The sequence below is a fragment of the Carassius gibelio genome, chromosome A15, assembly GCF_023724105.1.
Source record: "Carassius gibelio isolate Cgi1373 ecotype wild population from Czech Republic chromosome A15, carGib1.2-hapl.c, whole genome shotgun sequence".
NCBI lineage: Eukaryota > Metazoa > Chordata > Actinopteri > Cypriniformes > Cyprinidae > Carassius > Carassius gibelio.
The window spans coordinates 13,935,689-13,962,731 of record NC_068385.1 but is presented as its reverse complement, the minus strand read 5'-3'; the positions used below and the strand labels follow the sequence as shown (position 1 = coordinate 13,962,731).

The window sequence follows — 27,043 nt, the reverse complement described above, 5'->3', positions numbered from 1 at the left end:
AATTAAAATTTTGTCTTAACTGAGCATTTTTATTTGTTCTCTGAAACAAGTACCACAGCCCCCCAAAAAATTATAACAATAATTCATCAGCTTTACATAAAACAACTGGGCCATAATAATGCGCTGGTGAAAAAAACAAAAACACACACACAAAAAACTTTGGTATTAACGATTTATACAACTAAAAATGCATAGTATTTAAAAAAAAAGAAAAAAAAAAAAGAATTCAAGTTAACATTAACATTTCACAATTTAGACCGTTTTTCCTCAAAATTCACAGAATTGCAAAACATCTGATTATATTAAAGTCAGAACTAAGAGATAAATATAAATAACAAAATTCTAAGAAAAAAGTCTGAATTGTAAAATATAAAAAAGAGCAGCTAGATGTAAACTCAGAAAAGCAAGTTTCTATCTCATAATGGATCCCCCCCCCCTTAGAATTGCAAAACAGGGTTCCATAATATACCATGTTGCACTTAATCTACAGTTTCTTCTTCTATAACTATCTGCCATATAACAAATTATGATTAATAATAATAATAATAATAAACAACTACAAGTTCATAATTTAAAGCATCATAATTCAAGTTGATTTGCTCTGGATGACACCTTTAAGCATAGAAAAATAAAAAAATAAAAACCATGGCAAAACATTACACACACATTATGTTATAGTTTGTTTATTGGGGATATTCTGGGTGTTTCACAACAAAAGCAATACAAAGAACGTTCCACGAGCACATCCTCAGACATGATGGGCCATTTCGACCATGAAGAGAAAAAATAACCAAATTGACCTCGTTGTTTGATAAGTTCTCTTCAACACTGCAACAGTATCACCATGACAGTCTCACTGGCAGCATGAACATAAATCCAAGGTTTTGTGTCATGCACCGTGTCTGTTGAGCAGACATTTTTGTAGTCTCAGGCTATTGCCTACAGCAACAGTTATGGGTTTGACATAGGATCTACTTGCTGGAAACAGCATCAGTGTTTCAGTTCACATGGTGCTATGCAGTTCTTTGTTCTTGCAGAGATAAGGGAGTCTAGAAGTTGACAGGAACTGGTCCAACCACCCTAAAACATTTTCAAATCAGTAAGATCACATGTTATGGCATCATATCTGCATGTATGCTGTTCACAAAGTTATTTCCACAGGAATGGGACGTCTTTTGGAAGGTAGCATCTTCTCAGTGCAGCTGACTGAATGTTTTTTGCACAAATGCCTTTCTGCTCCCATTCTTCCCTCCCTAACACATATACTGTCCACCTGATTGACTATGAGCCTCATCTCAGTGGCTGGTCACAGTCAAGGTGGGACCGTTTCAGGTGGGTGTGAGCAGGACGAGTCCTCACTGCTGCTTCCGGGACCAGAAACGACTTGTGATGGTACCTAAAGAAAATCCCTGTTTCTTCTGTTGCGCAAGCTCTGAAAGTCTCTGTTCTTCTTCCTGTATGTGCGAAACATTCATGCAGTATTAGTAAATACCACTAAATATGGCATCTGACAGGGAAAAAGAAATGTCATGAGTACCTGTGCAAGCTGTGCTTGTCTTCTTTTGAAGGCTTCAATGGGGTCTTCCTCATGGGCATAGTTCTCTAGCACTGAACGTACATCCTCCACTCCGCTGATGGCTATAGCTACACAACATATACAAGAGGTCAAATGATTTTTACAAATGAACAATAATCCAACAACTCTCATTTGCCCAGAACTCCTTTCCCACACATGCATACTCACTTTTAAGGAAAGCAGCCAAGTCATAGAGTGTGCGATCCTCTGAGTTGCCATCCCACTTGCGCAGTGCCAGACCATTGAAAGGCTGCAGACCGAAGGCCTCTCGCTTGCAGTCCACCACAATGACTTTAGAGGAGTCTCTGTTCAAACAAGACACGTCCTGCAGGACAAACAATTAGTGTCATTAGTGAATAACATTTAAGCATATGCACCATATACAGATTTTTACCAGCAAGGTTAAGAAAAAAAATCTTGATTAGAAAAAGTTTTAAATGTACAAGATGATTTGACAAGTAAAAATATCCCAGATTTAAACCTTTAAACCTAAAACTAAATAAAAAAAAAGTTACAATAAAATATCAAATTAAACTAAACCAATGGTTTAATACATAATTTCTTAAAATATTAGATATATAATATAATGTACAAAAATATACATGATTAAATTAATATATCATTTGTATTATTATAGAGGTTTATTTATATATATAGTTTTTTTGTTTATAACTTAGCACCATGCCAGAAACCACAGCTTTATTCAAGGCAAAAAAAACAGACAAAGCACAAACTAAGATGTTTCTTTTTTCTTAAGAATCAACCAAAAAGGAGTTGATCAAAATATGCTTCAAAGATAATGTACTCGAAAAACTGATTTTTTTTTAATGATTTAAATGATAAAAACTAACACAATTAAGAATATAAAAATATAAATATATATGAAACCATACAAATTATATTATATATCTAATTTATTTGAATTCTTTATAATCATATTACATATGGTAGAGCACTGCGTTATCAAGCGCAAGGTTGGGGGTTCGATTCCCCGGGAACACATGATATGTAAAAATTGATAGCCTGAATGCACTGTAAGTCACTTTGGATAAAAGTATCTGCTAAATGCATGAATTTAAATGTAATTTACATTTTACTTTACATTTTTAGACTTGTCTCTATCTGTATATGTGATGAACATAGCAGACTTTTATTTTTATTAAAATGAATGTTAACAACAACAACAACAACAACATGATAAAAGTCACTCTAGGCTGTGTGGTACAGTAATTTTACTATGGCTAAATCTCCAAAACACCCTTTACCCGTGGCAAGATCACCACTCGGCCTACTGCTTCAATAGCTAGTAAACAAGTTCCTGCCTATTTATCACAGATATGCATACAAATTGAGGTTAAATGTGACCTCTCACACCCCAAATGTTTCCGTGACACTGATGCGAACCATATTTACACCTAGGCATTTGTGGAGGGGTGCAAAGACTTAACACCAGCCCATTGGCCCCGGCATTCACCCGCTTGCTTGCTCACACACAAACACACACACACTCTCTCTGGGACAGCTGTCTCAGTGGTGTCCTACAGAGCAGATGGACAGGGACGCTGCACTCTCTCGTTCACGGAGGTCATCAGCATCCCCCAGAGAGACCGAAAGAAAAAAAAAATACAAAATTGTATGTGTGAGAGATGGAGGGGCCCCAAAAAGAAAGCCCTCTTGATGGTGGCACACTCTGTAGCATTTACAATAAATAACCCACATCTGCCTTCCCTATGAGGGACGCCCACCGGGAATGAGAGTGTGTTTCAGTGTATTTGTTATTGAGTGTATGAGCGTGCATGTTTAAATGATGCGATTTTTATGGATTATTGCATCACGTGACCTTAATGGCATCTCAATCAGAATGTGAAACCTAATGATAATTAGTATGTTTATGCAGCTAGCGTGTATTTGATCTTAAATGTGTGTGTGTGACCAGAGCCATGTAAGCCAGCTGGGCGTAAGAGTGTCATGTTGCCGAGTCAAACAGTCTCTCCAATTCCCAGGTGAAACATTGGAGCACGAGCCGGAGGAAGCGTGCCGCTAACTATACACACGTGCCGCGCTGCGCACCTGTCAATCAAATCCGTCCCGCCCCCCTTTCTGTGTTGGGGGTTGGGAGCAGCATCTACTGGCGTCATAACTATCCCAAACGATTCACAGAAAGGCCATCTTGGGAAACTGAGCACAGTTGTGAATGTTACATAAACACCAGGGAACCTTTCCGTCATGCTTCGCTCAAAGCGATCAAGTTCATGCTAGTCCAAAACGCATTATGCTGCTCTAGCGTTCACTTTTAGTATCAATCTTGTCATCGCACCAGTTTTCTTCACACTTCTCATTGCTTTCCCTAAGCGTATGAGTTTTTCTTTCAAAGTTCTTTAGAAGAGACACTTATCCGACTTGTTTGCTCCATCCCCCACCCGCTTCTGAGAGCCAGATGGGAGGTGAGGGAGGGAGAGAAGAGTGAAGCCGAGTGAAATAAACGTGGGTTGGCAGAAGGTGGATGGAGAGAGAGTGCTGATGGGGGGGTCTGGTGGACAAGGCCAGACAGGCAGTGGTAAAATATGTGACCGTAGCGAAGACCTATTGCGCAAATACACACAAATATTCTCATGTCTGCTTCCTTACGATCCGAAGGAGCTATGAAGTAGTGTGAGTGTATTAACTGGAAATCATTTCAATTCAGCACATTAAATAAAAAAACGCTGTTAAATGTATTCTTTAGCAAATCTCAAAATGAATATATATTTTTCATACTATGCACTATAAGACTGTGTAAATTTACTTTGATTTTTGGCTGATTTTTAATTTTAAGTTCTGTTTTTTTTTTTTTTTTTATGTTGACAAAAAACTATATACTTTCATTAATATCAGTTATCCACCATAAAATAAAATGTTTTTATATTATAATTATTTTATAAAACACAAAAAAACTAATTGAGATCAAAAGACGTTTGCTCTAATTTGTTACTAGCAAACATGTTCTACAAATTTAGCTAATATTAATAGTAATATCAAGTAATATATTGAGATCGATAATAGTACTTTAACATGCATTTTTTTTTTGAAAGATGCCTTGTATGCTCATCATTCGTCATAATTTCTCCTGTCTTTAGTGTCACGTGATCAGAAATCATTCTAATATGCAGATTTGGTGCTCAAGAAACATTTCACATTATTATCAAATACCGAAAACAGCTGTACTACAGTTTCTACAAAAATATTAAATTGAATCTATTTTTTGAGAAATAGAAAGTTCAAAAGAATTGAAAAGAAGTGGATGCATCCTTGTTGAATAAAAGTATTAATTTCTTTAAAAAAAAAAATGTAACTCCAAACTTTTGAATAATAGTGTATAATAAAGAATAAAATAATAAATCATGCCCTTCAGCAAAGTGACACTGTATATGATAATGGTTGCTAAAGTTGAATTTGAATTTGTACACTGTAATGCAGTAAAGTAAATTTGATCTTAAGCATTGTGCACTATTCAGAAACCTAATGAGAAGAAAGTTTAGGTAATGACGGACCGCCTAACGAAGGAAAAAGGAGGGGGCAGAAAGTTAATGAGGCCTGAGAAGAAAGATGGGAGGAGGAGGAGGAGGAGGAGAGGAGGGAAAGAAACTACTATTGTCTTGGGCTGTTGAGAAAAGTAGAAGAAAAAAAGAATAAGGCATAGCAGTGGGGAAATCAATGGGTGAACAGAAGGACTGCATGCAGAAGAGACACGGGGGTCATCATGCCATAATGTTGCCCGGGTCAATCAGGAGAGGGGGTTCATGGGGCGGGGGCTATCTTGAGCAATAAGATCAGACCATACTGCATTCCATACACATAGAGAAGCTTTACTCATAGCCATCTGTAAGAAATTAGGAAGTTAAGAATGGTGCGTCTGTGAATCAGGATTGTAGCATGAGAATGAACATTTCGAAACTTCACAGTTCTACGGAACACTTGTAATTTGGTGAAACCAAACTATCAACATCTGTACAAGTAAGCATTACAATTTTGGTTAAATGAGCGGCACCTATCTATAAGCCCTGTGAAATATTTCAGTGTTCTGCGACTTATGGCTTATCTCAAAAGACTCGTGACCATGTAGGGGTGAAATACCAGACAGCTGAGTTTTTAGGGTAAGTGGCGGACACAGTTTACAGGAACAGAGAAGTGTTTTAAATACTGAGAGCGAGTTTGCACACACATCAACAAAGCATGATATCAAGAAGCAGATGTAAAGACAAGCAGATTGTGAAGTTTTTACCTTAACATGGTGGCCCTCCATGTAGCGTGTGGCATCTCTGAAGAGCCGGTACATCACAAATCCTTGAGGGTCTATACTGTCAATCAGGGGGTATGCAGTCTGCTCACACACAAACATACAATATTATGTGTTCAGCAATCACTTTTATGCACATTACCCAGCCTTAGGCCATCCAAGACGTAAATAAGTTTGTTTCTTCCTCTAAGCAGATCTGGAAAAAAAAGGCACTTGCTCGCCAATGGATCCTCCGCAGTGAATGGCTACCGTCAGAATGAGAGTTCAAAATAGCTCATGAAAACATCAGCCTCCATTGATAAGCGAGTGATATAATGCTAAATTTCTCTAAATCTCAAAATGATGAAACAAACTCATCTACATCTTGGATGGCCTGAGCGTTGAGTAGATTTTCAACAATTTTTAATTTGGGCGAACTATTCCTTTAAGTAAAGTAAAACATAATACAGTGGAATCAAGACTAAAATCTAAAATGATTCATCATAACATATTTAGCCTAAAATATTGTCAAAAGCATAAATTAGAAATGGTATCAAGACATTTTTACACAGCTAAAATGGTGAATTGACATTTGCATGCATTAGAATAAAACAAAGCCGCCGCAGGAGCAGCAAAAGGCTGTTCAATCAAAACAAGGCTCATTTGCATGACTTTACAAGTGTGCCACACCAACAAAACAACAACAGACACACACAAACACCAGCAGACTAAAGGTCTCACTGATGGCATCATTTGGGAAACTTTATATTTAAGCACAAGAATGTGTGTTTGTTGGATCAACAGACAATTAGGTGTGCCACTGTACCCAAAATAGCATCTATTGTATGTGGGTTCAATGCTAAGCAGGGTTCAAGAAATGTTTCCTTTCAACTGCAACTGAAACTGTGTATGCAAAAACAAATAACAAGCGCTCTGCACTTGCATTATTGTGCTAAATAGTCAGTGTGGCTCCTCACCAGCACTGGAACTCACCATGCCCGTCTCTGATGTGAAGATGACTATCTCATAGAGCGGGGCCAGTTGCTGGAACAGGAAGTCAATGCCAGGCCTCTTCTTAAAACGCCAACCTGTGGCCAACTAGAGGGGCAGAGGAGATCCAGAAAACATTCAAATACAGCATAAACACATTTCATTCAAATTATTTTAATAGATCATTTTTTTATAATATTTATTGTAATTCATATTTTTTATATTTGCTATTTTTGTTTTTAACTGATCAATCTGCATGTAAATACACATTACCGTTCAAAAGTTTGGGGTCAGTAGCATTTTTTGAAAGAAATATATTTTATTCAGCAAGGGTCAAAAGTGAAGTGAAGTGAAGACATTTATCATTTCAAATAAATTCTGTTCTTTTGAACCTTCTATAAGAATCCTGGAAAAAAATTTGTTTTCAACATTGATATAATAGTAAGAAATGTTCCTTGAGCAGCAAATGATGTCTGAGGGATCATTTGACACTGAAGACTAAAGTAATGGCTGCTGGAAATCTGGCTAAATTACATTTTTATATTAAAATAGAAAACAGTTATTTTTAACTGTAATAATATTTCACAATATTACTGTTTTTCCTGTATTTTTTAGCAAATAAATACAGCCCTTGCAAACAAAAGAAATCTTTCTGACCCTAAACTTTCGAAAGGTAATGCATTTTTGCATTTATTTTTACGCATTCAGGAAAAAAAAGGAAATAATAAGTAACAGATTTTTGCCATTAGCAGCCCACTCCTGGTCTTCTTATGCAATCCATGACGTGTTTTGCTCATGTGTGGTGTTTCAGATTCCCTGTGCTATTTAATCTCAAACATCTTTAGACGTCCCATCTGGAATGCATTTTTAATCAAACATGCTGTTGGACAGCCTTTCTCGATCATTTACTGGAAAACTAGAGCTTGACTATTGCAGTCATCAGTCTGTAGAATAAAGGCAGAGCAAAGAACCATTTTTCATGTCAACTGATTGTTTTAAATATATGTCAAGTAAGTTGCATTTAAGCAATCAAACTCAACAAACTCTTCTGTACTTTGAGACAGAACATGTACTGTTGTATAGTTTAGAGTAACAGATACTTTAACCAGGCTTTTATGTGGCACCGAACACCTAGACCCGGGTATACATGTCAGACAAAACCAAAAAGTAAGAGTACAGTCTCCAACAAAAATCACTGTGCCATGCGCTACGGTAACAGTCTGCTGAGGTGTGTCAGGTTACAGGTCGGCTATGCTCCACCTGTCACCTGTGTGTGGCCCTTCCCTCACAGCTGGCCAGGTAGAGGGAACAAACGGGCGGAGGGAGCAGGTAAGGGAGTTGACAGGTGGTTGGCCCAAAACAGTGTTCCAGATGGCCTCATATGATCAACAGAAATTGATAAGGATAGTTCGTAATAAACTGATAAGCTAAGGGTTGTTTAATAGCAATTCAAACCGATCAAATGGAGACATTTTATTGCAGTCTGGATCGGAGTGTACAAACATACACATTATACAGCACTGCACGTAGAGTGCATATACAAAATATACAAGAGCAGATGCAGCTGGGTTTAGTTTGGAACAGCACAGGGCATGTAATTAGGAACTAAACGCCCATGAAAAGCTGACCAGGGGAATCAATCTAACCAATCATGTTAGATCTATTTATATATTGGTCTGAGAATGTGAACCGTATGTTCTGCAGCACTGAGATGGGTAGTTGACATGGCCTGTGGTGTGCTCCACTTCAAACTATATTAAATAGCATTTTATAATTAGAATACATGCAGTATGCAACCCTTTTCCAGATAAAAGGTCTTTGAAATGACAAAAAGTAATTTCATTACAAGAAATAAAGATTTTTTTTTTCAATTGGAAAATTACTTCCATTGAGTTTATTTCCTCATATAAATTGTACTTCTCACACTGAATTTCCATAAAAATTGAATAAGCAATAAAATCTTATGCTCACCAAGGCTGTATTTATTTGATTTAAAATGACAGAAAACGGCGGTAATGATGTGAAATATTATTTTCTATTTTAATGGTAAAGGTATACGGTGATAAAGCTGAAGTTCCAGCATCATTACTTCAGTGTCACATGATCCTTCAGAAATCATTCTAATATGCTTTTTGCTGCTCAAGCGAAATTTCTATTATTAATGTTGAAAGCAGATGTGTTACTTTTTTTTTTGGAAACCTTGATGCATTCTTTTTCCAGGATTCCTTGATGAATAGGAAGTTCATAAGTACGGCATTTAAAATAAATCTTCTTAACTGTCAGTTCTGATAAACATGTAAATAAAATTATTTCCTAAAAAAATATCTTGCTGACCCCTTTTGAACAGTAGTGTGCATTGGTGTTTCCTCGGTTCTCAAATACAGGTGCTCTCGTGGTCGGTTATTTTGGTTGAGCTGACACCTACCGACCACTCTGGATGGAGGAGGACATCGGTGAGCTCCAGCACGAGAGTGTATGGAGGCTGGTAGTAGGGTTCTCTCAGAGGGTCTGGGAGAAGCTTTGGGCTTGTGGGCTCGATGATCATCTAACAGAGAAACAGTAAGAGAAAATTGTTATTTTATATCTTCAGTTCTTTCTTATGCATAAATAAATGGGGAACGTTTTCTGTATGCTCTAACCTGTCTGTAATCTTTGAAATATCTGAAGGTTCTTCTGAGCTGCTGGATGACAGGAACATCTAGAGAAAAGAGAAATCATAGACTGGTCAAGCCAGATGCATAAAATATTACTCGGATGTCTTCAGCTTACTCTATACAGTCATTTTAAGCCTTTAACAACTTGCTGATAATATTTACATCACCACATCCTACAATAATGGCCACTTCAAGACAATTTACAACATCCCCACATCATTCAAACTGAAGTTATTAGCCCCATTTCATGGCCTCAGCTCTTTCCAGGCACCACATGCCATATGCCACCTCAAGCAGCAGAAAGGACAGATAAAGTGGCAGCACAGGTTCCACGCGCCTCCTGCCTGGCTCGCTGTGCTTCTGTTAAGGCAGCCAGCCCGCCAAGAGGCCCCATCAACAACATCAGGGCACGAGGAAGCATGTTGATTGGGAGACACTGGGGGAGGGACAGTATAAACTGCTTAAACACCCTCTCCTCTGGCAGCTTGAGTCCTTTCCCTCCTTTTCTCCCATTTGATTAGTTCGGAGGGGGAGTTTTTGTGCTCTGTGAGGGAGTATGTGCGTGTTTGGCAGCCTCCAAATGGAAAAAGCTTTCCCTTGAGACTAATGAGTGAGGTGAGATTGACGTCCCATCAGTATACTCATATTGAAGAGAGACAGTGGTGGTGTTAGTAGGTGACGCATATATGGTATCAGCAACACATTTGTTTCTGTAAAGTAATGAATTGAAGCTGTGTCAGACCAAACACTTGTTGAACAATAAATAGTTCTCCCTAAATGTTGTCACTTCCTCACCAATATTTTGCTACAAAGACAAAGAAAAATCTTCAAGAACCCTCAAGCAGTTTTTCCCCTCAAATGAAAAACAATAAAATGACTTAATGTATACAAACCCGATTCCCAAAAAGGTGGGACACTGTACAAATTGTGAATAAAAAAAAAGAATGCAATGATGTGGAAATTTCAAATTTTCTATATTTTATTCAGAATAAAATAGTGTGTGTATGTGGTCGGCATTGTCATGTTGGAAAATACAAGGTCTTCCCTGAAAGAGACGACGTCTGGATGGGAGCATATGTTGTTCTAGAACTTGGATATACCCTTCAGCATTGATGGTGCCTTTCCAGATGTGAAAGCTGCCCATGACACATGCACTCATGCAACCCCATACCATCAGAGTAGCAGGCTTCTGAACTGAGCGCTGATAACAACTTGGGTTATCTTTGTCCTCTTTAGTCCGTATGACATGGTGTCCCAGTTTTTCCAAAAAGAACTTCAAATTTTGATTCGTCTGACCACAGAACAGTTTTTCCACTTTGCCACAGTCCATTTTAAATGAGCCTTGGCCCAGAGAAAACGTCTGCGCTTCTGGATCATGTTTAGATATGGCTTCTTTTTTGACCAATAGACCTTTAGCCAGCAACGGCGAATGGCACGGTGGATTGTGTTCACCGACAATGTTTTCTGGAAGTATTCCTGAGCCCATGTTGTGATATCCATTACAGTAGCATTCCTGTATGTGATGCAGTGCTGTCTAAGGGCCCGAAGATCACGGGCATCCAGGATGGTTTTCCGGCCTTGAACCTTATGCACAGAAATTTTTCCAGATTCTCTGAATCTTTGGATGATATTATGCACTGTAGATGATGATAACTTCAAACTCTTCTCTGAGAAACTCCTTCATTGTTGCACTATTTTTCGCCGCAGCATTGGGGGAATTGGTGATCCTCTGCCCATCTTGACTTCTTAGAGACACTGCCACTCTGAGAGGGTCTTTTTATACCCAATCATGGTGCCAATTGACCTAATAAATTACAAATTGGTCCTCCAGCTGTTCCATATGTACATTTAACTTTTCCGGCCTCTTATTGCTACCTGTCCCAACTTTTTTGGAATGTGTAGCTCTTATGAAATCCAAAATGAGCCAATATTTAGCATGACATTTAAAAATATATCACTTTCAACATTTTGATATGTTATCTATATTCTATTTAGAATAAATTATAAGTTTATGAGATTTGTAAATTATTAAATTCCTTTTTTACTCACAATTTGTACAGTGTCCCAACTTTTTTGGAATCGGGTTTGTACAAAGCAAATTTATATCTTTAGAAGACTTATATGGACTTATGGTGTTTTGTGACATACCATAATTGGGAGCTGGAAAATCTCTTTTTGAAAAAAAAAAAAAAACTAAAAGTACATGCTTTTTGAACAACATAAGGGTGAGTTAATAATGACAGTTGGTTTGTTTTCACACTTTAAATTTTTTTTGGTGTCACACATTTCTTATGATTATCAATGTTGAAAACGGTTATGCTGATACACTTTTGTTTTTTCAGGATTAATCTTTAAATGGTATTGTAGGGTAACCATTTCTTTTATTTTCTGTATGATATCCAAAGAAGTGTTCAGAGAAAGTTTATCCTCTTCACATCGATCTTAGTCATCTGTTTAACTCCATCCAAACTGGCACATCTGTCCCGACATAAGTCCTTCCTTCTCCACTCGGCCAAGATCAATACCTGGGGATGAACAGTTGCTAGAACCGTTACCAAGACTGATTCAAGGCGACACTGGAAAAGTGCAAAACAACTGGGTGCGCTTTGAAGAGTCTCTTGTGCTAACATTGTTTGTCAGTGTAAACGCGAGGAGTCCCATTGTTGCTTCACAGAGGGCCTGTGGCTTTCTGGAGGGATGTCCATTGAGTCTCAGGCAAGGTGGTAGGGACAGGAAGATCGATGGCTAGGCCTCTGGATACAACAAAGGCCCCCTTTAATCCTGCACTGGGTTAGCATATGCTTCGCTAGTTTGCCAAGGGCCATTACTCAATTGCCTTTATTCCATCCCTTTCTTTGGGAGCCTCTTGCTTTTTTCCTCCCTGTCAATTGCTCCTTTCTCCAGCTGTGAAAAGTGGTCTTTATTTGCAACCTCTTTTTTGTTGTTGTCACATGGGGATCTAACGGTCCCATGGATAGCATACCAGGCCCCTGCTCGTGTTTTCCTGGGTCATTTACAGCTCACTGTTTGTTTTCTTTGAGTATTGGAGGCGTTTTTTGCTTGAGGATGAAATCACAAATCTGACCCACTAATCTGTTACTCCCTATAACCAGGACAACTCTACAGTCTAATTATGTTGCTTGAATTCTGTGCTTTTCTCCAAAATGATATAATTAGTGGCTGACCAATATATCTTTAAAGCATTCCATAAATGTGTAAACACCCATATACTGTGTGTATTAGACCACTCTTCAAATATAAATTCAGTAAATGCTTAAAGAAAAAAAAATTGGTTGAGCACACAAATTGATTTAAGAAACTGATACTAGTACATTTGTTAAACAAAGATGCATTAAATTGATCAAAAGTAACCGTAATCACTTCATTTCTAATGTTAAAGATTTGAAATAGAAATCTTTACAATAAGATACGTTTTTTTTCCCTTGAAGATTTACACAATTTCCACATTTTCCACAAAATATTGAACAGCACAAAGTTGATAACAAGAAACACATTACAATGGTTTCTGAAGAAGCATGTGACACTGAAGACTTGAGTAATGACTGCTGATAATTCAGCTTTGCTATCAGAGGAATAAACTACATTTTAACATATATTCAACCGAAAAAATAGTTATTTTAAATTTTAATATTTCACAGTATTACTATTTTTACTGCATTTCTGAACAAATAAATGCAGCCTTGGTTACCATAAGTTTTAATAATAATTCTAATTATATAGGAATAGCAGAGTCCCCTTCGCAATTATAATGATTATGACACGGAGGAACAATAAAGTTTAATAAAAACTATTTCAGAATGATTTTTTTTTTTTTACAGCTGATTACTGATAAAATCATCGAAAGCCAATCAGAATTTGAGAGTTTTAAGAACTTGCCTGATGAAAAAACCACAGCACACTCTTATAATAAACCGAAAGTTATCAACTATTGGTCTGGACGCTAATATAGTTATTGTTACAGATGTGAATGGGCTGTAAGATTATACACTTTTATTTTCTTTTCTCTGAATTTTCAGGTTTCTGAGATCCATTCCTGGCAGACTAAAAAGGGTTTATTAGAGATAACAATAAGCATAATGCCTTAAAAGAAAGTGAGCTTTCACACCTGAGCATTACACAAACCCTCCTCTTTTTATTTCCTGATTATTGTTGTTATATGTTGTTTCTATCAGTTGGTGATGAAATCTCTGTGTGTTTAAGCCCAAGCTAAAAAAACAACCCCTCCTTCTGACACATTTGCATCCACGCGTTACCACTGCAAACAAGACTACACTTGTCATTTCAGAAATTAGACCCAGGTGATTGGTAAACCAGTCCTTGAATTTCACTCCACATACCAGTAACACAAGTACGAAACCATGTGTTTTCCAAGTTTTTAAACAAACAGACATAAAGAACTATTCTTTGTTGTTTCAGTGACCTGATCTAATTAAAACAACAGTTTTGTGACTCCATAAATTATACCACTGGCCAGCTGCCATCTCGTACAAATTAAGAGATGCAGGTTTTGATAGAGGGCGGGTTGGCCCAGTATGTGTATACAAATGTCTTCCATTGAATGCCGTCACTTGGCAAGGCAGAAAAGGTTTTTTTGAGGCACACCGGTTTGCCTTGTCCCCTCTCCCTGAGGATGGCGCCTATCAAGGGTCCGCTCTTCATCCCCACGCTGGCCTTCTGCTGTGTTAGGGAGGGTTAGCATGGGTCCAGGAGGCAGAAAACCTGCTTCTCCACTCCCTTGAGGGAGTAGGTGTTTCACCTCGGTCCCTAAAGTAATCATTGCCCCTCGTTATAGCATTAAAAGCTATAAGAGCATTAGTGTTGGACAGCAGCGCTCTGGGCTCCGAGGTAATAAATCGAGGTTGGGGTGGGGGAAGGACACTTCAGGGAATGTGTGGAATTAATTACATAATTATGATAAGTGTGTGCTGTGCGATCACGTAGAGGAAGAAAAAGCAGCCTGCTATCTCCATTGACATCAACAGTTAACAAAAAGCGCAAGCGGTCTGTGTTTACCACTTTTAAAGTCCCCGTGAAACGGAAGTGGCAAACGGCTTTTCTCCAGTGTTGTGACGTATTTCCGAGAGAAGTGATGAAAATAGTGGGCGTGGCTTATTTTCCAACTAGCACCTGATTGGATCTAGATAAGTAGGTGTGTTCAGTTGCATGAGACATGGTTCATTTGAACTCACCGTCGTCAAACTTTGTGAGGTACCAACGGTGTACACTGACGGGACAGTGTTATCTGTTAATGACAGATATCTCACAAACCCCAGTTCGTGTTCTGTCCAATTTTTGAAGTATTCGCGCGTGAAGTGCTTGGAGCACATCCGTGATTGTGAACACTCTGTTATCCCTCCTTCCTCGAAATGTAATAAAATCGATCCATCTGGACCATAACGAGGGAATTTTAGGGAAAGGGAAAAGTGTTCCGTGAGTTCCACAACCAAAAATGTACCTCCTCGCCATTTCTCCTTTCACGCGCTGTCAATGCTCGCGAACACACAGGCAGCCTGTCCACTGTCAGTTGGAGGGGCGTGGTTACGGATTAAGCAGACACCCAATTCCTCAAGCCTACGTCATCAGTGAAGGTCCTCCAATGCAGAGGGGAGGGGCATTTTCAGTTTTTGATTAAAGATTATGAAGCCAAAATTTTTTTGTGTGTGGATTGACTCGCATGGATGAACTGTTCAGCACAAAATGATCAATTTAGGCAAACAAAGTAAATATAGTCAATTTTGATTTCATGTGTACTTTAAGTGGCGTCTCTACTATGGGTGTGGGTTATGACAATTTTTTTTTATCATTGACGATAAAAATGTCTCCACGATCTGCTTTTGAAGAAATGTCGTAGTATTGTGCTACAGCTGCAGTTCTGGCGCCGCCGTCATATACTGTACAACACCACATGCATTCACAGCAGTGTTAGCTCAGCGCTAGAGTTACTCTCATTATTTGCATGTGCTTTTAAATGTTTCCTTTGCGCGCTGGTCTAACCTGTGCTTTTTCCGAGTGCTGCATACACCCAAAGCGTGCACACTAAAACCTGTCAAACAGTGCCTGATTATTGAACTAAGTTATCTTTTGCAATAATACTGTCAAAACACACAAGGTATACATGTTGGTTTTGTATAAATTAAAGTAAACAGCTGAGATAAATATGTATATGTGTCTGTATATTAGATGCATGCAGGTCTTAAAGGGACAGTAGGCCTATTAAACATGCAGCCTGCTGTCATTACTGTCAAGGGATAGATCACCCTAAAATTTAATTTCTCTCATTATTATGTACTCACGTTGTCCCAAACCTGTATTTTATTTGTTATTTTTTTGTGCTGAACACTAAAGGAGATATTTTGAAGAATGATGGCAACCAAACAGTTGCTGGTCCACACTGAATTTGGTAGCAAAACATACTATGGAAGACACCGTGGATGAGCAACTGTTTGGTTTTCCACATTCCTCCAAATAGCATTTATGTTCAGAAGAAGATAGAAACTCATTCAGGTTTAAAACCACTTTTGAGTGAAATAATTTTATTAAATAAATATTTTTTTTGTTTTTTGGGGGGGTGAACTATTCCTTTAAAATTAATAAAACAACAAAAAAAGAAAAATCACTCACTGCTCTTGACTGTAGAAATTCAATACAGTTGCTTTAGGAAACAGTTTATATAGTGTTTTATTTTTATATTTGTTCATTCAATTTCTTGTACGCTCCTACTAAATACACCTATTGTACCTGAAAATAAATTAGTTTTATTTGTATATCATGTGTAGTAGTAATGTGTATCTTTGTCATTCTTATCTTTTTTTTAATAAGATTTTTATCTTCACACTCTTTGGCCTTAATATCTGCCATTCTACAGTTACATATTTTTTTCCATATCGCCCACCCCTAGTCTCTACCTTTATTATATTAAAGGCAATGCTCTGAAGATGGCATATCTGTACAAATAAAAACATAAAATCTTTATAAAACCGAAGCGATTTTAATAATAGTTTCTTTATTTTTATTTGCATGAATATTTTGCCAAATTTTTGAAATAAATGTCAGTAAAACAATAATAATAAAAAAAAACATTCCTGACCACAAGCTTTTTAAAGGTAGTCAATTAAGTGAAACAGGACAGAGTTTCAAAGTCCCCCAAAAATATTACATTTAAAAAAAATAAAAAATACAAAAATGTACGTGTTGAAAATGGACACTCTTTAATTGAAATTCACAATGTGTGTTTCACATGTAAAAACAAAGGCTGGAAATACTGGTCTGGAACAACATAGTGGTTATTAAATAGAGACTGATTTTCCATTTTTGTGTGAAATATCCCTTTAAACCTGAAAAAAGAGGCACAAGCCTCATACTTCAACAACCCACAATTAAGAGTCAATGTAGCGTGAATGAAAGCAATGAAACAACTGCCAATACGAACTTGCACATGTGCTACATGCCACTGGTTAAAGGGCGATCCGGGTATGTGAGAGCCTGATGCTTGTAGGGGCCATGAGCGGGGGCTCAGTCCCATGAATCATTGAACCATGATTTGGTTGTGAAGTGGGCTGACACCCACTGGCACTTGGTAAAAGGTGCTGCATGCCACCAGACATCCATCATGTGCCATGCTAACCTGACAGATGAACAAACACACAACATGCAGGCCAAAAGGGTCCTCATCTGCTAAAAAGGGCCATATGAGGGGTGAACAATACTCTGCATTCAAAAGGCCGGGGAATGACAGCATTTCACACTTGTAGACTGAAGGTCTACAAATAATGGAGTTCTCTATTTTTGTCATGTCAACTTCCTCCTGAGATTTGAGCTATGCATTCAGTGCCTTTAAACCCACTTAAAGTGAAACTAAGCTGTCTTATCAATTAGATGAACATCTGTATGTAGGAATACAATTCCCACCAAAACAAACCCTCAGCAAAGCTTATTACAGTTACATGTTACAGTTACCTTTTAATACAGCGTAAAAATATTAAGTAAGCGCATAAAATTTTCAGATCATTTCAAAACTGCCTCAGGGCCTTACATGTGTTCAGATGAGGGGAGGACTTACCATTATCAAACTCATCTGGAATCTGAAAAAAAAAAAGAAGAAGAAGAAGAGAGGTGAGATACAAGTAAACATGTTTTCAATGCACACTGGCACATCAAGTCATCACATGTGGGTATGAGGAGAGTGCCTGCAAACAAACTAGAAATACTACAACGACAACAACAAAAAAAGTAATAAAAAGTTTTTAATTTTTTTTTCTTCTAATGACAGGTTATTTAATAACATTGCAGTAATTTTGCTTTGCATTTTTGTTATTTTGCTTCTTTTCTGTGTCTATGTTTTTTATATTCAAAAATAATTTATATTTTAGTTTTAGTTGTAGTGCATCACATTAAACTAAATGAAAATGAGAAATGTGACTTTGGCAGCTAGCTACAAATGGTTTTCGTTCAAGTTTTAGTTTAGTTAGCTATAGTAACCCTGCTCCACAGGACCACAGATCTATAACTGAAAATGGCACATCAGGCACAGTTAAAATACCTTTTGGCATATTACTGTCAGAGATTAAATGTTTTAATGTATTTATTTATGTTAGGAAGACGAACAAAGGTGTTATGGGTTTGGAACAACATGAGGGTGAGTAATTCATGACAGGACCCCATCCTCTTGGGGTCTAGGACCACCACATGCTGCCTGCTGAGAATGGTTCACAGTACAAGGTGGGCAAAGGAGCTGTTTCTAACTCTGTCATTCTCCTAATGCGTTCAATAATTGTACAGGAACAGCTCTGACGCCCTCCACTGGACAAAACTGCACACAGTGCAGTTCAGCGTTCAGAAACAAAGGGCTAAGTGCTTTTTTTGGGCTGAAGGGGAAAAACTCGGACTCAAGCCTCAATTTTCTGCTTCACCATATGCAAACCTCGCTCAGTTATGAATGTTTATAAATAAATGTTTTCACAATTATAAATGTGAAAACAGAAAGTATAAATAAATTTAATTAAGAACATGTTCAAAATGAAGAACTACATTCCAAATGTCTTTGACTTTCTTCTACGAAACTTTCTTCTCTGAAAAGGAAATTTGAGAAATGTCTGTGTACTTGTTTTGTTTTTTTTTCCTCCATGCACGTTAAATCAATGGTGACCAGAACTATTTGGTTCCTGTACATGTTGTAAAGTGTCCCACAGAAGAAAGAAATTCAATCAGGTTTGGAGTGAAATGAGGATGAGTAAATGAGTTTAGAGTTTACATTTTGGGTTGAACTATCACTTTATGTTTCAGTCATTGCTTGCAAAGACATAATGACGACAAATAAAACAAGAAGTTATTTTTTATATTAATAAAGCCATATAAAAATAATGGATAAACTACATGGTGTATGCAAATGTGCTTCTATCAAATGAGGATGCACGCAAAAATATTTTATTAATTCGCTATGACTAAGTTATTTATATTACAAGCGAATCAACAACCACTTCTGTAACCTGCAGAATGCACGTTGTTTTTCATATCTATCTATCTATCTATCTATCTATCTATCTATCTATCTATCTATCTATCTATCTATCTATCGACTGCACAGATTTGAACAGTTATTTAAATAGCATAGCATACAGCCATTGTGGTCCACAAAAAAAGATTCAATGCTGTTCTATGAGAAGAGAATTCAGCCTTTGGTCTCACGCTTTCACCTCTCTTAAGTGCCCTTCAATTAAGAACATTGGTTGTAAAAAAAGGCACCTTAAAGCCTGGCACACTCCACACATATCTCCAACAAGGTCTTAACTACATGTGAAGTATGCCCAGTTAGATCACTTGTCCAAAAGGCAGGCGAGCCAAAAGGGTCATTAAATCAAAGAAGTGTAGACACCTGTGTTACGTGTGTCCTTTAAGTCACTTGTACCTATAGGACATTATTAAAAAGGTTTAGTTCACATGACAAATGCTGGATAAACAGTCGTTTGAAGGTTATGGCTTCGATGAAGGTTTCGGTTTTCAAAATAGTCCTTGAGCTAAACTTTAGCATACAATCTGTTACTGCCCACTGGAAATTACAACAGCCAACCACTTATTTTGTAAACATAGAAACAAAGTAACGTGTGCTAATGTCAAATGTGTTACCGTGGTAGATGACAAACAATCCATTCACAGCGGGCTTTCCCACACTTTACCGGTACAGGCTGAACTGGTTAAATGTTCTTTTGAAAACTTTCAATAACTAAAAGACTGCGGTGCGAACAAAATCCAAAACACAGTCTGGCAATGTGACAAGACCTTCTGGCATTAAATGTAATTAGCAAAGTCTCGCCGTTGTCTTTTACATGATAAGCGTGATTCAGCTTTGAAAGGCCTGGCACACTCCATTCACAACTCTTGCGAAATCTCAACTGCCTGAGAAGTCTGCCCATTCAAAGTGATTCGCAGCCTACAGGGTCTCCAGTGACAGACGTGTGTGGAACTCAAGCAATCTTTCTGAGGAAATGCGTGGGATTTCCCCCTTTCTGGTCAATGTATCCCTGCCTCTGCTTAATTATTTTTATCCCCGGTGCACTCAAAAAAGTCAACTAGCCACTTGTTTGATTTGCAAAATACAAATATGTCTGATTAATAAGAATATAACACGTTTACTTATGTTAAATGATTCATTCTTGTTATTTGTAACTAAATTATTATTCGAAGCAGTGCAAGTTTACTTGATTTGATTAGATGCACAATGGGTGCTACGAATAAATCATGTTCATTCAACAATTTATTTTTTTGAGTGTGGGGATAAATTTATCCACCCCTCAAAGTGATCAGTGCTATTACACTAGTGGCGAGACAGATCACAACAGTAATCATGGATCCGTGGTTTGATTAAAGTCAATTTTATTTAAAAATGCGTTACTTATAGCTGCCGCGCAGCCTCTCTTGTATTCACCACTCTGCAGACTTGCTCAATGTCCCGCCCACGGCGCTATCTGAATGGTTACACCTCACGAGTAATAGCCTATCAACACTTGCGAGATGGTTGAAGCTGGGTCCGCTGGGCACAATGGAGTTGCCAACTTGGTGACTTTGTCCCTAGATTTAGCGACTTTTTTCCAACAAAGAGACTAGTGACAAATCTAGCGACTTTATGGACAATCGTTAAATGACTAACACAGATAATGCATCTGTCTTTTTTTTTTTTTCATTTCACTGATTTAATTCTTGCATGTTTTTTCATTTTGCATGATCACAGTTCATATATGTGGGGAAAGATAAGCTATTAGAGTAAAAATATTGCGTTAGGCTGTTTCATGAGTTAATAAAAAAAAAAAGATTTTACAATTCCTGCAAATGCAGTGATGAAGTTCATGATCTCATGATTTATTTTTATGAATTAAAATGTTTCAACCCCCCCCCCCCCCCCCCTTCTGTTTTATTTTCACAAATCACACTCCCCTTTAGAGAAAACCCCACCAAAGCAAATCAGTAAAAAAATGAGCTCAAAAGCAATTTACACCATGAGTCAAAGAACAAACAATAAATAAAAAGGTCTTCAATGCGGTCGCATGCACATTTTAAAGTGTGCCCTTTGAAATAAGAGAAAGAAAACAGACCAGCAGATGTGGACCCAGCAAACAAGATGGTTTTCCCATGCACACACTTTAGCAGCAGTTTAGAGAGTGTCTGAAAGCTGTGTAGTTTATAGAGCACAGCGGCAATGAGGTGACACCTGTGATATCTCCCAGCATGCTGTGAGAAGTGTGTCTGTCCAGTCGACACTAAACCAAAGAGGTCTGAAAATGAACACCTTAACAATCGGGTCCATATTCCATGGTTAAGAGAGCTGGCAATCTCTTTAGCCTCTTTCATACAGTAATTCGCACAGAAGGTACTCCGGTATTTTTCCGGGACCAACATGCAGTGTGAAAGGGGCTTTTGTAACCCAATTTTTATGTACTTATAGAAGCTCACAATACTGAATAAATATTTGAGAAATTGCTTTAATATTTTGCAAGGAAGACTATACATAAAAAATATCTGCATAAGATGCAGATTCACTCTCTGCCAGCAGGTGGCGCTTAAAGCACTTGCTTGGTTTCCGCTGTAAACAAAACAGTGCTGCAGTTATGAACTTCTAATATGCATTATACAGAGGCAAGATGAAAAGAAAAAATACCATCTAAACTTTTCTAAAGACAGTAAGTTCACCCTATTCGCTTGTTAAGTCTGACGTCACGTAGCAGCGCTTCCGTGTCCAAACGCTCTATCAGTTACCACGAGAAAACAACAAAAGGTGCTAATATAAACTCACAATGTGATAGAATACTAGCGAAAAAGTTATAATCTTAACCTTTAACTCCATACTGAAGTCCCAAATAGCCAGACAATGAAAATATAAATATAAAAAAAATTTATATAAAAATTATTTGTGTTTGGGACGCTGTGAGCACGGAAACTGTAGTGTATACCGTAAGTTTGAAAGCATTTAGCTTAAGTGATTAATATGAATAAACAGTGCTCATAAATGGCTGCTGGGGTAGTATTCTCAAGTGAAGCGAGTTGAGGCCTGGACCCGGAAGCAGAGCTTCTTACGTCATCACTTAACAACCAAATAAACTCTGACCCATAACTGAATCCTAATTTTTTTTGCTTCTCAACCGATTTGAATCATCACATATTATCAACCGACTCGCAGTTAATCGTTAGATCCCTTAAAGAGAGTCAATTTTATCATTTACTTAAACAAGCATTTTAATTTATTTTTTCACCTGCATATCAGTTTGTTCATCCAAGCATTCATTTACATCTGTCAGGAGTTTATATTTGCCAACTATTTTATTAGCTACTTTGAGTGGTAACTAAAAACGTGCTTTACATGCGAGTTAAAATTAAGACCGTAAATAAAACAGGTTTTTGGTCTTTTTGTTTAAAGTTGCAGAATTGCAGCCAACAGCTCAGTCCCCCACTCACCCCTCCCTTTAGAAAAGCTATGGTTGCTGACGCAGGTAAAGATGTCATTGGTTAAGACAGCAGAGAAACATGAGTTTACTTAATTATTCAATAAATCAATGTTATTGTGAATCTTAATGTACTTGTTCTTCATTGTGTAATGTACTTGTTCATCATCATTGATTTATTCGCAAAAACAACAAAGTGTTGAAACGCGCTCTGTAGAGCAGTTTGTCCGTTCAGGGCTACTGTACAAACATGGTGGAGACTTCCATGTAAGGGGACCCGCGGTGTACTGTATGTAGAACTAGCTCAATCTAAGGTAATAAAAACATAACGGTTCATTAAGAAAGGTCACATCTGAAAAAACAAACATGAATTTACAACTGAACAATGGTATATGCAGTATGAATAATAGTAACTGAAATTAACCTAATAAATGCTGTCAAAAAAGATGTTCATTACTAGTTGAACTGGGTAAACATGATACCCAATGCATTAAAATAATGTTAACTAATTTAATCTTATTTAAATAATCTCAGCACTAAATTTAGGTTAATGTAATGTTGCTCCTAATTTGTCTATCCACAACAATTTTGCAGTCCATTTACAGGTGTAAATAAGAGCTAACATATCTTTATGACAGAGACTGAGGCATATAATTATATAAAAAAAACACATAGTAATAAACCACAGTTCGGAGTAATTTTTTTTAATTTAATTTTCTTAAAATTAATACTTTTATTAAATAAGGATGCATTAATATACTAACATTCATCAAAAGTGACAGTAAAGACACTTATAATGTCTCAAAAGATTTCTTTTTTTAAATAATTATTATTTTTTTAACTTTCTATTTATCAAATATTCCTGAAAAACAAAATATATATTTACACAAAAATATAAAGCAGCACAACAGTATTCTTGGCTGCTGAAAATTCAGCTTTACCCACACATGAATAAAGTACATTTTAAAATTTCTTAACATTTGAATAAAAAAAAAAAGCTGTTTTACTGTATTTTTGATCTGCTTTGGTGAGCTTTTCGATCTTTCCGATCACAAACGTTTGAATGGTATGTATATAAATGTACAACTGTTTATGCTATAAAGGTTTACTCACATTCTCCATTAATCATTTCCAGAAAGATAGAAAAAAACATGTCAGACTGATCATAAAGCCAGACCCTGAGATAGAGGTAAAATTTACAGTACAGGTCACAAAAAGATCACAAGTGCTGAGATCAGTGAAACCCAACCAATATATTGGATGAGGTGTGTGATCAGACACCAACGGCCCTCTGAACTCCAGTGAGATCACACTGACCTGTGAAGTGTGCCCTTACAAGTGAGCTCGAACTTCAGCAGGTAACACAACAAAGGTGGAGGTGCGCTCTCTAAAGTGACCACCTTCTTAAATTCACACCTCTGGCACATGCCTCCAGACTAGGTGCATCTGGCATCTACTTGTGAAGTGTGCCTCTTTAAAGGTGGGTGGCTTCCAGAAACATTACACAACCTTGCTATTTTGAGCTTACAAACAAGATTAAATGCTCATTTACAAGCTCCAAGGCCTTTAACAGCTTAAAAAGATACGGGTTTGGAAAGGTAAGTGAAAAAATCATGACAGAATTTTCTTTTTTGGATGAAGACATTGTGATAAATAACAATATATAATACTAATTCATTATGAATTGATATAATATATAATACTAATTCACTATTTAGACATTTAAAACTAAATGTTGGTTCTGGTCACAACATCATGGTCTAGCTACGGTTAAAGTAGCACAGGTCTGTCGCATAGAAAAGAGAGGTACAAAATGCAGCACCAACAATCAAAGCACATTTCACTCCAGCTTCCTGTGAGACTGTCTTTGGAAAGAGAGTTGTTTGAAGTGGGCCACCTCGAGAGGTGCTAGAAATCTGCATGCTAAAGAAAGGAAATTCACAGCACTTTGAGAAGTATGCCCTACAGAGTGAAAATATTCACACGGACACCTGAATGAACTGTGCCAGATAAAAGAGCCTGATGGGGAAGTGCAGGTGAGAAAGTGTGCCATAGGAAATAGTGCGGCTTAGAGCTTGTTAAAATTACCATTTTAGAAAAAATGGAGGGAAAAGACCAACAGCTGGGAAGTGTTATGGCATAAACTATCACCATTAATATACTTTTAGACTGCTTACTAAATCTATTCAGCTAATTTCTCTTTCTTTCTTGGTAAGATGATGAAATGTATAGCTCATTAGAATATGTATTGTCATTTCAAAACATTTAAGTGTTAAACTATTAAGTCTTAAAACCTGATTTTGTGAAAGTTCATGCTTACCTTATTTCCTTGTTCATCCACAGAATTACTACCTAGAGACCAGAAACAAAGCAGAACATTTGTCATGATTTCAAACATTAAATGAAATATAAAATATCTAATAGATGTTACAAGCTTATCTTAGCTTTTTTTTCACATATTCGTCTTTAATTGAAAATATTGGAACTCATAAACACATGTCAATATTTTACACATACATTTTTAAATAAATATCAATTAATTCTTTTATCTAAATAAAGACAGTTTTTAAGTGAAATAGTTTGAATTGAAATGCAAAAACATGTTAAATTGTTGGTTATACATAAAACCACATAAATTAATATAAATAAATGATATGAAAATAAGCAAGTTAATAAATATTTACCATTACCACAACGTAATCCTACAAAGAGTATTAATTTTTTTTTTACCAGAGTAGAATTTTTTTTATACAAAATACAGTAACAATTGACATCCAAAAACCCTCATGATAATTCAGAACAATCCAAAGTGTAATCCAACAATGCCAGTTAAATATATGTTTTGTATAATCCAAACACGACGCCAGTCACAAAAGTTTCAAATAATCCAACAATGTTCAAAGAAAACCTTCAAACGTATAACATCCCAATGCACTGTTGCCCAGCCCTAAGTGAAAGATAGCACCAGGCAAACTCACCGAATATGTACATGATGCCGACTGTGCCTCCAAGACCCATAATTCCTGCTAACCGAAGGACCATCTTCTTAGCATATGCCGTGTTCTCTTTCTGTTTCTTTTCTTCACCCTGTTCATTTTTCTTGTGATCAGAGTCTTCTCCGTCAGGAGGAGGTTGGTCCTGTGAATGAAGTGTCAAAAGCATCCTAGTTTACAGCTGTCTGGGATCATGAGCATTAACTGAAAAACCATGAGTTTTAAGCCAATTGTTTCTCAACAAGTGTCCCAAATCTTACACTTGGAATGCTACACAGCAGCAAGTTTGAATATTTATTTCTGTTAATATGCACCAATTCCTTTATTTTTAATGTTCTTTGGAGCTGTCCCATTATCCTTTTACAGACATTCATCCTTCAGCCCTTCTCTGCATTCAACGGTCAAAAGTGAGCTCTGACCTTTCATTACACAGCTCCAATGTGAAGGTCATAGAAAAAATACATTAAAACCACACTCACTTGAAATGTTGCATTTTTGCTATTATTATTATTATTATTTGCATTATTAAAAATAAATCAGTTTAACCCTATAAAGCATGCATCATATTTGAAACATGAACTCTGAAGGCCTCTAAATTATCAACATGACAAACACAAAAGCCTGATGTATCAAATATGATAAAACACGTATACCTTTTAGATTTCTTACAAATATAATGTCTAAAGCATAAATAAACTGTTCTATTCAATAATTAATTAATAATTTATTTAGGCATAAATGTTTCTGACTATTATTTTAAATGGCAAGCTTTACATAAACTCAGAATCTCTATATATAATTATCATTTGTAAATCCGATTTGTCCTTTTCAACCATTTATAATGCTAGATATTCAAGAATAAATGTTATATAACGCACTGATGATGTGAGAAAACTATAATCAATGTTATTGCTGTCATACATAACACAGACTGCCTGTCTGTCTTCATTCAAACCACTTACCTGTCAAACTTCACTAACCAGAACGAAACATTTGACAATTTGCTCTTTTTTTATTCATCAACATACTCAATGCCTAAGTAATGACATGTAAGAATGTAAATATTTGTCTATAACACGATAACTGGCTGTCTAACACCCTGTCATGTGTGAATGTCAGGCGGTCATAGCTCTCACCTGGCTTTTCTGCTGCTGCTGAAGCCTTTCTTGCAGAATTGCCTGGGCCAGTCCTCCTGTGCCACTGCTACTAGATGTGTCAGTGGAGAGAGACCTGACAACATCCAACGCAGCAGGGGCCGTGGAGCCGCTGGTCCCCTGCCTCAGTCTGAGGAGGCCCCGGCTCGCCCGCACACACATGGGATACACAGACACCGCCGACATCTTGAATATGATGCAGCTAGTACACGGAGCACGAGTGGAAAGGACAAACGATTTCGATTGGTTACGTCTATTGTGATTGGCAGGCAGAGAGAGCCAATCGGATCTATGAACTGCAGCGCGGAGGCTGGTCTTGGAATGTCGTCACTGTCAGCTTAAAAGGCTGTTAAAAGTTCCAAATATTTTAACTACAAATATCATAGTTAAATCCAATACTTGGTTTCTTAATAAAAGCATATCGTGTATAATGACTACCGTATACAAAATAATACAAGGATGGCATCTTAT

The 27,043-nt window shown here is 37.1% G+C and overlaps 1 protein-coding gene across 1 annotated transcript; it reads right to left on the bottom strand.

Annotated features, from left to right (window-relative positions):
* Nucleotides 1-667: 667 nt before the first annotated feature.
* Nucleotides 668-26,780, bottom strand: LOC128029418 (mitochondrial import inner membrane translocase subunit TIM50). Its single transcript, XM_052617202.1, has 11 exons — nt 26,555-26,780; nt 25,404-25,563; nt 24,746-24,777; nt 17,556-17,577; nt 9,461-9,519; nt 9,247-9,366; nt 6,825-6,929; nt 5,838-5,936; nt 1,745-1,901; nt 1,538-1,644; nt 668-1,454 (listed from the first exon to the last, which is right to left on the bottom strand). The coding sequence occupies exons 1-11, from the start codon at nt 26,756-26,758 to the stop codon at nt 1,356-1,358; spliced, it is 1,164 nt and encodes a 387-aa protein (XP_052473162.1). The 5' UTR covers nt 26,759-26,780; the 3' UTR covers nt 668-1,355.
* Nucleotides 26,781-27,043: the final 263 nt, after the last annotated feature.